At 39.4% G+C, this 11,340-nt stretch overlaps 2 protein-coding genes across 4 annotated transcripts; both read left to right on the top strand.

Annotated features, from left to right (window-relative positions):
- The first annotated feature begins 2,155 nt into the window (after window positions 1–2,155).
- On the top strand, window positions 2,156–4,247 carry LOC111460938 (protein LAX PANICLE 2-like). Of its 2 annotated transcripts, none has more exons than XM_023104315.1 (4): window positions 2,156–2,644; window positions 2,739–2,789; window positions 2,885–2,957; window positions 4,002–4,247. In XM_023104315.1, exons 1-4 carry the CDS (start codon window positions 2,370–2,372, stop codon window positions 4,200–4,202), a joined length of 600 nt encoding a protein of 199 aa, XP_022960083.1. In that variant the 5' UTR covers window positions 2,156–2,369; the 3' UTR covers window positions 4,203–4,247. The 2 variants fall into 2 exon arrangements, with proteins under 2 accessions (XP_022960083.1, XP_022960084.1); XM_023104316.1 differs by lacking the exon at window positions 4,002–4,247 and adding an exon at window positions 3,743–3,796.
- A 374-nt stretch (window positions 4,248–4,621) lies between these two features.
- LOC111460939 (RNA polymerase II C-terminal domain phosphatase-like 3) lies at window positions 4,622–11,268 on the top strand. Of its 2 annotated transcripts, XR_002713505.1 has the most exons (13): window positions 4,622–5,669; window positions 5,788–5,920; window positions 6,046–6,101; window positions 6,198–6,258; window positions 6,367–7,770; window positions 8,153–8,746; window positions 8,831–8,977; window positions 9,138–9,406; window positions 9,511–9,622; window positions 9,706–9,963; window positions 10,235–10,281; window positions 10,375–11,020; window positions 11,135–11,268. XR_002713505.1 is itself a non-coding variant. In XM_023104317.1 (12 exons), the coding sequence occupies exons 1-12, from the start codon at window positions 5,041–5,043 to the stop codon at window positions 10,436–10,438; spliced, it is 3,774 nt and encodes a 1,257-aa protein (XP_022960085.1). In that variant the 5' UTR covers window positions 4,622–5,040; the 3' UTR covers window positions 10,439–11,231. The 2 variants fall into 2 exon arrangements, 1 of the variants encoding a protein (XP_022960085.1); XM_023104317.1 differs by having other exon boundaries at window positions 10,375–11,231.
- The last annotated feature ends 72 nt before the right edge of the window (window positions 11,269–11,340 follow it).

Below are 11,340 nucleotides of genomic sequence, written 5' to 3' on the forward strand. Positions count from 1 at the left end.
TTGCATAACAAAGGAATTCTGTGTTTGGGGCGAGCCCATCCATGTAAGCTAGGTAAACCAAAATTTGAGACCCAAAAAGAAGAATTAATTGAGAAGCAAGAAAGAGAAGAAAGAGTTGGAGAAAAAGTGAGGAACCTTAAAAACGGCGACGGTTCCGTTATAGAAGATTGGCGTGGGAGATGGTATGTTGAAGAGACTCGGAAGCCGCCCTGAGAAACAGGAACAATGAGGATGTTGGAAATGGGGGAGTAGAAAAAGAGATGAATGAGGAGGAGGAGGAGGAGGGAAGGGGACCTCGAAAGCTTCTGTTGCGGTGAATGAGAAGGTTACGACGCTGCCCACGCCGGAATATACTGAAGGATTGAATATGGAAGGAATGGGGAAAAGAGAGAGGGATTAAACAACAAGGGAACTGAATCGGAAATGAATTTGATTTTAATTTGAAATAGCATTTTTGAGGTTTAGAAGAGTTTAAATAGTTGTAAAGTAAAATTGAAAATGGAGGGATTGAGGAAGGAAAGAAGGATGCATAGGATAGATGCGGATCCTAAGTTCGAAACTAATAAAAACAGGCCCAACACACTTACACACCCAATGGGCCTTATCTATGTTCATCACCCTGGGTTATTATTATTATTATTTACAAAAACAAAGGATTTTATTTTATGATATGAGTGAAGTGAGAATAGTAGTCTCATTATTGTAAAAAAAAAATAAATAAATAAATAAAAAAAAGGGAAATAGAGAGACCCCCCCATGAAGTCCGGCTTTGCACGCGCAGTCAGGTTCCGATGGGAGGGACCCACACCCGGCGCACGTCCATGCAAACACCCCACCCCCTGGGTCCCACTTGCTGTCATTTCTTGTTTTTTTCTTTTTTATATTTGGCCTATTTAATATTGTTGATGTAATACAGAGTTTGAATATATGAAAAGTTTAAAGAAAGAAAAGAAAAAGGAAAAGGAAAAGAGGGAGGCAGTTGGGTTAATATTGGAAGGCAAGAAAGTGAACAAAATTGAAGAGAAAGTGGGAACCCTTTTGGCTTTGTAATCATTTCTCAAACAAGTTCTTAAATTTGGAACACAAACAAAAAGCCCCCCAACTCAAACAAGTTCTTAAATTTGGAACACAAACAAAAAGTGAATCTTAGCTTTGGGTGCCCTCTAACTAAGACTTGTCTCCATCACAAGATTGTGCTGGTGTGGGGCTTAAAACCCAAACCCTAAATTCAATTACTGCTCCTTCCTTCATCCTTCCATGTCTGTAAACCAAGTAATAAAAGAATAAAAACATTAAACCAACAAGCCGCTTTGTTCATTCATATCTATATCTGACATCCGGTGTGCCCCCACATTCCCATGCCCTTTCCCCCTTCACCCTCATATTCCCAGTTTCACAGTTTCAGTTCCACCACATGCATGCACTGACACGCACACTCACCCTAAACCCACTTCTTATAAAACTTTTCATTATTCCTTCATCATTTTTCTTAATCTAATACTCAAATTACATGTTCCTACTTCAAGGTTAAAAGGAAAAACAAAAAAGGGGAATGTAGAGGGCAAGAAAGCAAGAAAGGATGTGTGGGGATACAAAATTAAAACTCCTCATATTCCCCTCTCTCTTTCAATTTGTAGGGAGAGAGAGAGAGAGAGAGAGAGAGAAAGAAGATAAAGGACAGGGTTTTGTTTATTGATCGATGGGTTGGAAACAAAATGGTCGGCTTTTTCAGATCAAACACAATTTTACACTATTATAACTTATGTTTTAATTTGGGTACGTGTCCCATGCCTTTTTATATATGTATTAATGAACAAGTATATTATTGAATTTGTTAAATGCCAAGAGAATTTAAAATTAAATAAAATAAAAACTCCACCCATCCCATATGTCTTTTTGAATGTTTCGATTCTCGGATCGAGGACGAACACCATCATCATCATTCTCTGTTTTCTTCTTTTCTTTTTTTCAAATTTAATATTCTCTTGTTTGTTTAACAATATTCTCTGATGGATTCCTTTCCTTTCCTCTCCTCTCCTCTCCTCGTCTCTGATTATGGCCTTCCACTCTGGCTAATCTCTAAATCAAATCAAATTAAATTCCCCAAGGCAGAATGTAATTGTGGGATAATGAAAAGGAGGTTTTTATGCGATGTTGTAAAAACAAACACCCTTTTTGGTGGTCACAATATATAAAGAGCAAGGAGTGGGCACCTTGTTATTCATACTCTCTCTGTTTTTTGTGTCCCTCCAACCCCGCCCGCAAACTTCCAAACAAACAGAATCAAAGGGAACTCAGATTTGCAACATTCATTCATATAAATTCAATTCACTTCCTTCCTTCCTCCTATTTCATCTCCTTTTCCTGCGATGACTCATTTCCAGTCTTCTTCCCATAACTCTCTTCATGACCCCTCCGCCCCCCCTCATAAGGCTTGGCTCCGCCTTAGCATCGCCCCCACTCATCTCCACCGCCCTCAACCACTCAAAATAAATGAATCTCTGCCTCACCTCTCCACCCCATTTCAACTCCACCCTGCACTTCACTCTCCTACCTCCAACTCCGACGTCCTCAGGGTAATCGACCCTCCCCGCCGCCCTCAATCCGGGATTTGGTTTTCTCTCCAACCTTTGGAATTAAACCAGTATGAAAACTCAACCTAATTACACCCCGTCTTAACCTTTTGTGAATCCCTACTGTTTTTTTTGCTGATTTTCTGTTTACTTTTTGTAATGTAGAGGGAAACAGCCGGCGTTGCCTCAGAGATCCACCAGCTACTTGAGAGTCAAGTATCATTTCTATTATTATTATTATTATTATTATTTTCTTGTTTTTCTTAAGTTTTATGAAGGGTGTAATAATTAAATTTGAATGTTTTGTGAAGGGATGGAAGGATGAGGGTTGGATTAGTAATGAAGTATTTGGTGAAAAAGCTGAGACTGGAAAGCGAAACAGAGGTATTTATTAATAAACACACTCAAAATACTCCTTATTCTTCCCCTTTTTCTTCAACACACATATTGTTTCAATAAAATTTGGTACCCACAAATCGAATTTAATATGTTAATCCCTTCTCTACCATCTTGGTTATTTAGGTTTAACCTAATCTTTCTTGTGTTTTTTTTAGGTTTAACCTAATCTTTCTTGTGTTTTTTTTAGGTTTAACCTAATCTTTCTTGTGTTTTTTTTAGGTTTAACCTAATCTTGGTTATTTAGGTTTAACCTAATCTTTCTTGTGTTTTTTTTAGGTTTAACCTAATCTTGGTTATTTAGGTTTAACCTAACCTCAGAGATCCACCAGCTACTTGTGTTTTTTTTTTCTCTTTTTCCTCTCTCTCTCTCTCTCTCTTGAAAAAAAACAGAAAAAGAAAAAGAAAAAGATAATTAAAAGTTGATGAACAGATTTAATTTTAAAATGATGGGATTATGTGTAAAACAAAACATAAAAACCTACACCAAACCCAACAACCTTAAGAAGTTTGTATTATTCATAGCTGTTCCTGAATATAATTGAAACTTAAGAATTGATGTTACTGCAGATAATGAAAGATTAGAAGGTTTATTTAAAAATCGAAGGAGATGCGTGTATGTTTTAAAATGGCGTTAAAATGATGTTAAAATGAGGTTATGTTTCTTCCTACGCATTATTTATAATTTTTTGTTTCATTATTTTCTACCATTATTGATGTCACCAATACCATATAATTCAAGACTTGAATTATTATTATGTGTATGTTGATAGGAAGACATTCCGTTTGGTTAGTATTATAATGAGGAGTCAACTCAACTCTAATTACATACCCTTTTTGTTTTATTTTATTTAGTATGATATTGATATTGCATGCTGTGTCGATGTCAGGAACAGACAGCTATTGCATGCCTTATTGTTGTATTCGTTGACTTGGGAGAGTTGTGGAATTAGTAGTCGATGTTTGTAATTATTATTTATTTGAATTGGATTTGATAATTTAACAATAATGGAAAATGGAAATGAAACACAGGTAGAGATATGGTGCAGAGGGGAGAAGGTGGAAGGTTGGTTGACGATGCAGCAGATTAGAGACAACATATGGACCTCTAAACACTCCTCTTTTACTTTGCTTCCACATTCCTCAACCATTCCTCACATCATGCTTCTTCACTACTCCTACTCCTACTACTCCCCTGTTCCCCATTCTTCCTCTTCTTTCTTAAATTCTTAATTCATTTCTTTTTCTTTTTCTTTGTCTTCTATCTATTCTCTTATAATTCAAACTAACAATATGGGCTTGGGCTTGGGCTTGGGCTTGGGCTCGGGCTCGGCCTCGGCCTCCAGTCTTCTTTAATATGGAATACGGAAATGGGCGAGTGGGAGGTGGTGGACGTCAAGGCCCAGAATGAAAGTGGGAATACTTGGCATCCAATTCAGTGTCACACCAATGGTTTATTAGGGTTTTGGGTTAGTTGTGAGGACCCTAATTTGTAGGCTAATAACCAAATCAAGCAACAAAATAAGGGAGTCGGACGGACCCAATCACTCACCCACCCATGAGTGATGAGTAATGAACACCCCCCCAGACCCACGTAACCCATTCTACGTCTTTTGATTTTTGATTTTTGATTTTTGATTTTGATTTTTGGATTTTTGATTTTGATTTTGATTTTCTCTCCGTATCTTCCTCCCCCCTCCCCGTCTCCTTATAACACAATCCCTTCCCCAAATCATTCTCTTCTCCAAATGCTTTGCGGATTTCCAGATCTCCACTCATTTCTTCTTCCTACTCGCTTTGCTTTCTTCAAATCAATCATCGCATTACTTTTTTCTTCCTTCCGCGTGCCTTCTCTTCCGCAAAGGGACAACGAAGAAACTCCCCAATTCCCAACCGAACTTTAATCTAATTTTTGAATGCGTCCATTTATTTCCCTTCAACAACATCCATCCGCTTCTTCTCCCTCATTGCTTCTTCCACATTTTCTAACAACTTCATGCTATTTATGGTACTTTTCGGATCTCATTCGAACCATTTCTCGAAATTTTCTAAGAAACCCTAGGTGGGGTTAATGGGGAAACACACCAACTGTGTTAAAACTCCAGACGTCGAAGAAGGGGAAATCTCTGATACACCTTCAGTTGAGGAGATCACTGAGGAGGATTTTAATAAGCTTGAAACTGCTCCTAAGCTGCTGCCTTCCAAACATTCCAATCGGGAGACTACAGTTTGGACCATGAGTGATTTGTATAACAATTATCCCACCATGTGTCGTGGTTATGCTCCTGGTTTGTACAATTTAGCTTGGGCTAAGGCAGTGCAGAATAAGCCTCTCAATGAAATCTTTCTTATGGACGCCGACCCCGACGACAAATCCAACCGCTCTTCTTCCTCTCCTTTTCGGAATGCCAAGGAACATGGAAACGGTACAAAAGAAGAGGCTAAGCTCATCATTGACATTACCGGCGACGACATGAACAGCGACAATGCGGATGTCGAGAAAGAAGAAGGTGAATTGGAGGAGGGCGAAATTGATATGGATACGGAGTTCGTAGAAGAGGTTGTTGACTCCAAACCAATGTTGTCCGACTCTCTCGATACTGATTGTCAGGAGATTGATTTAAAAAATAAGGAATTGGATGATCAACTCAAATTGATTCACAAAACATTGGATGGTGTTACAATCGACGCTGCACAGAAGTAAGTGAATCCATCTACTTACGTTGTAGATCAATTGCTGAATGGTGCTATGTCATGCGTCCCCAATATGAAATTACCGGGTTCCTGGAAAATTTACTGTCTCGTTTCTTTCTTGTAGATCGTTTCAGGAAGTTTGCTCCCAACTGCTTAGTTCTATAGAGACGTTTCTGGAATTGGTCCAGGGAAAGGTAGTCCCGAGAAAGGATGTGCTCATTCAACGATTGTATGCTGCTCTTCGAATAATCAATTCTGTAAGGCACCCCAAGAATCTCGGTCCTCTTTCGTTTGCCAAATAAATTTCATTTTGTCGGGAAATCTTATTTAACGTATATTATTAACTGATGATAATGACAATGAACACTCATTTTCATCTCAGGTGTTTTGTTCCATGAACCCCAAGGAAAAAGAGGAGTATAAGCAACATTTATCAAGGTTTTTACTCATCCTTGTCCGTAGTTTCTTTTTCATGTGAAGGGTTATTCTGTTTGTCTACTATCTAACGACCACTTGCTGTGATATTGTTCATAGGTTGCTTTCTTTTGTAAAAAATTGCAACCCTCCTCTTTTTTCTCCTGAGCAGATAAAATCGGTACAGTATACTTTCCTTAGTCTGCCTGTTACTCCTTATGCTGATTTTGGCAACTTATGGAGGAGGTTGTGATTAGGTGCTAAGCTAAAGCCACAATATTTTCTACAGGTAGAGGTCAAAATGCCATCTACAGATTCCCTCGACCAATTCCCCGACATGAGAGCCAGTGCCAAAGATGTCGAGATCCATATACCTAATGGGGTGAAAAATAAGGACTTTTATTCTGCATATGCAACTGCTACTCCACATTTAACTTCTTCAACTAAGTTGCCTTCAGACTCCATGCCTGTTGGGGTTACCGTAAAAAATAGCCTAAATCTCTCATCAGATAGTTTGCTATCTGGAGTACCCAATGTAAAGGGTAGAGGTCCCCTACTCCCTCTGTTAGACCTTCACAAGGATCATGATGTGGACAGTCTCCCATCACCTACTAGAGAAGCTCCTACAGTTTTTTCTGTCCAAAAATCAGGGCATATCCCTGTGAAGGTGGCACATGCTATGGATGGATCAAGAGTACATCCTTATGAAACTGATGCCCTAAAAGCTGTTTCAACCTATCAACAGAAGTTTGGTCGAAGTTCCTTTTCAATGGCTGATCGACTTCCTAGCCCAACCCCTTCAGAAGAATGTGATGGGGGTGGTGATATTGGTGGGGAGGTTTCTAGTTCTTCCATTTTAAGAAGCTCAAAAGCTTCAAATTCTTCTAAACTGGCTCAAACGGTGTCACAGTCTGCTTCTAGCATATCTACAGGTCTTTTTCCTAACCTGGAAAGTTCCAGCACTAAAGGACTGATTAGTCCTTCAAACGTTGCTCCTCCTAGTTGTGTGTCTAATCCAATAGCAAAGCCTTTGGCAAAAAGTAGAGACCCTAGGCTACGAATGGTCAATTCTGAGGCAAGTGCTATGGATCTTAATCCACGCACAATGACGTCTGTGCAGAGTCCTTCTGTTGTAGAATCTGCTGTAACCGTAAACCTGAGAAAGCAGAAGATGGATGTAGAGCCTAATATAGATGCCCCTGAAATGAAAAGGCAGAGGATTGGATCTCAGAATCATGCATTTTCTGCAAGTGATTTGAGAGCTGGCTCTGGAAGCGGTGGCTGGTTGGAAGATACCATGTCCGCTGTTCCCAGGCTTTCAAGCAGGAATCAGATGGAGATTGCTGAAGCAAATGCAACAGAAAAAAACAACGTTACAAACAATTCTGGTGCCGGAAATTCATGTGGGCCTACGATAAGTGCTAGCAAAGAAGCTTCCTTGCCCTCACTGTTGAAAGATATTGTTGTGAACCCAACCATGCTCTTAAGTTTACTTAAAATGAACCAACAGAAGCAAGTAGCTGCAGAATTGAAATTAAAGTCGAGTGAACCTGAAAAAAATGCAATTTGTCCTACGGCCGTGAATCCTTGTCTAGGATCCAGTCCACTAGTAAATGCTCCTGCTCTGACCTCAGGAATTTTGCAGCAATCAGCAGGAACACCAAGTGTACCTTCACCACCGGTGGTCACTGTGGTAAGTGATTGATTACATCACAACTCTTTGCATTATAAAACTTCTCATTATTTTTGTCTACTTGATTGATAAGGGATCGTTTACCAATCAAGGGGTTGGTAGTATCCTTTACACAAGTGCTTGGGCTCATCTTTCTTCTAATCTGATTCAAGAATTTATTAAATGTTCTTTTTTCCCTTTTTTCTAATACAACTCATTCTTTGATTCAAACAAATGGTGAAAGGTGCTTTTTCCGCGTTTTCTTGGTTACATTCTAATTCTATGCCGTTGAAACATTTGTGAGATTGTTTATTATTTTCAATTTTTCTGTGTAGTGTAGTATCTGTATTTTTATTCTAGATTAATAATGTACTTATTTTAGATTCTGCACATGTTTCACTAGGATGATGTGGGAAAAGTTCGTATGAAACCTCGTGACCCTCGCCGTATCCTCCATGGTAATTCTCTTCACAAGGTTGGCAGCATGGGAAATGAGCAGTTAAAAAGTGTTGTACCAGCTGTTCCAAACCCAGAAGGAAGTAGGGATATAGTACCAAATGGCCATAAGCAAGAAGGCCAGGGAAATTTGAGATTAGCTTCTTCACAACCATTACTACCTGACATTGGTAGACAGTTCACTAACAATCTGAAAAATATTGCTGATATCATGTCTGTTCCCTCGCCACCAACTTCTTCTCACAATTCATCTTCAAAGCCAGTTAAATTGGACATAAAGGATACTAATGCTGTTGGGTCAAGCTCTATTGACAGTAAAATTGTGGCAACTGCTACCCAAGTGGTAGATATGGTTGGCCCCTCCCGTTCACATGGTGCATGGGGAGATCTTGAGCATCTGTTTGAGGGTTATGATGACAAGCAAAAGGCTGCTATCCAGAGAGAAAGAGCAAGACGGATAGATGAGCAGAAAAAAATGTTTGCTGCACGCAAACTCTGCCTTGTTTTGGATTTGGATCACACGCTTCTGAATTCAGCTAAGGTTATTTTTCTTTTTACAAATGAAAATTGATTTCACCATCGACTTGGAATTACAATCCCATGACTTGGTTTGTTCTTGTTCTAGTTTGTGGAAGTAGATCCAGTGCATGATGAAATTTTGAGGAAGAAGGAGGAACAGGATCGTGAGAAGGTGCAGAGACATCTTTTTCGATTTCCTCATATGGGAATGTGGACCAAACTACGGCCTGGGGTCTGGAACTTTTTGGAAAAGGTAGGTTGAATATTGAAGTTGTTTTCAACACAACTAATCCAAATAATAGAAGACTCTTCTTTTATCTCTCTTTATAATTTTAAAAAAATATATTCTCTTTTAAAGTTGTACTGGATGTTGAATGCACATTTTGGTGCATGTGGTTTCTTTTGCATTTCAGGCCAGCGAGCTCTATGAACTTCATTTGTACACAATGGGAAACAAGTTATATGCAACGGAGATGGCAAAGGTTCTTGATCCAAAAGGGGTTCTGTTTGCCGGGCGAGTTCTTTCTCGAGGTGATGATGGAGACCCCTTGGATGGGGAAGAAAGGGTACCCAAGAGTAAGGATTTGGAGGGTGTTTTGGGCATGGAATCTGCTGTTGTTATAATTGATGATTCCATCAGGGTGTGGCCACATAACAAAATGAACTTGATTGTCGTAGAAAGGCATGCATATCATCCATCCCTCTTAACTAAAAGATGCTTTTTACGTTTCATAACCCCACGAATTTGAGAGCTCATGACATTGCTTTTGCTGCCTTCCAATGCAGGTATACTTACTTTCCATGTAGTAGGCGCCAATTTGGGCTTCTGGGTCCTTCTCTTCTAGAGATTGACCATGATGAGAGACCTGAAGATGGTACTTTGGCTTCTTCACTGGCGGTAATTACGTGATTCACTTATTCACCATATTGCATTGAATTAATCTATTTTACACCTAATCATCTTAAATTTTGGTCCAATAGGTTATTCAGAGAATTCATCAAACCTTTTTCTCCCATCCTGTATTAGATGAAGTAGATGTTAGAAATATCTTGGCCTCCGAGCAACAAAGGATTTTGGCTGGTTGCCGTATAGTGTTTAGCAGGGTTTTTCCAGTTGGTGAGGCAAATCCTCACCTGCATCCGCTGTGGCAGACAGCTGAACAGTTTGGTGCGGTGTGCACCAACCAGATCGATGAACAGGTTACCCATGTCGTTGCAAACTCGCTTGGGACTGATAAGGTAGTGTACCGCTCATTTAACTGTGGACTCGGGTCTGATGTGTATTTAGGGATTCATTGATTCAGTTTTTATGTGGAAATTTTGTTGAAATCTCCTTGCAACTGACCTGTTAATGAGATAAGAGTTTGCAGGCAGGCAGCTTGAGGCTAAAATATCATTGGACCGGGGGGATGTATAGATATAACATATATATATATATATGTATATATCTGATTTAACTACTGAACCTATGCGATGTGTTGATGTTTGTAGTTGCCATTGTTTTGAACAGGTGAATTGGGCTCTCTCCACTGGCAGATTCGTGGTCCATCCAGGGTGGTGAGATTCTTGTTCCAAATTTCAAATTCTCGTAGATGTTTAAAACTTGTAATTATATATTTGTTGGGTTTAAACTGTCCGAGTAATGCGCAGGGTGGAAGCATCGGCTCTACTTTACCGGAGGGCAAACGAGCAGGACTTCGCCATTAAACCATAAACAACCCACCCACCAGCAACCTTAACACACCCTTTGCTAAATTAAAAAACAAAAGATTATAATACAAGATGATATAACACGGAGAAGAAATTCAACACGTTGCCTTATATTTGGGTGGTAGTCTTAGGCAAAGCCCAAGATTACGTAGAGAGACACATTAACCCCCAATTTAAAACGCCCTACAACTACAAGAATGTGTGGAAGAACTCTGAAAGAGAGATCATCAAGAAATTATGTGCCTCTCCCCACATTGACTTTCGAGAGTGAGTTTGATTAGATTTGAAATAATCAAGGGTGAGGCCAAGGGAGGGAGGAGAGAGGGGGATTGCAAAGAGAGTGAGAGACGAATGGGTAAAAGGAATTTGGGTAAATTGCGAGTGGTGGGGCGAATTTATACACAACTCAAGGTCGGAAGCTTTTCATTTCTTTTTCTTATGCTTTTGCTTTGAATTTTCGGTTTACGAGAGAGAACACTTGGGATTTTATTCTTGATTTCGTCCTGTCCCGTTCGTTCTTGCCCAAAATTCGTTGGGAAGGGGAAGGGGAAGGGGAAGGGGAAGGGCAAATGCGAATGTGAATGATGTGGCAGATTTGTCGTGTTTTTTGTAGCTACAATGCGAGTCAGCGTCAAAGGAAGGATAAGGTGTTGGAGGATATGTTATGATTTGGTGATTGTGGGGGGATTGAGTGGAATAGAGGAGGAGTATGACAACATCTGAAAAAGGCTTCGGGTCTCACATGATAAATGACATCAGCAATCCTTGCAAATGGACCATTTTTCTTTTTTGTTTCATTTACAAACGAACACTCTTTTCTTTTCCTTAAACAAGAAAAAAAAAATGAAATTAGCATATACCAGATACGAGTTTTTTCTTCTTTTTTTTTTTTTTTTTTCATTTTTT

This window comes from Cucurbita moschata, unplaced genomic scaffold, assembly GCF_002738365.1.
Source record: "Cucurbita moschata cultivar Rifu unplaced genomic scaffold, Cmos_1.0 Cmo_Scf00024, whole genome shotgun sequence".
Lineage (NCBI taxonomy): Eukaryota > Viridiplantae > Streptophyta > Magnoliopsida > Cucurbitales > Cucurbitaceae > Cucurbita > Cucurbita moschata.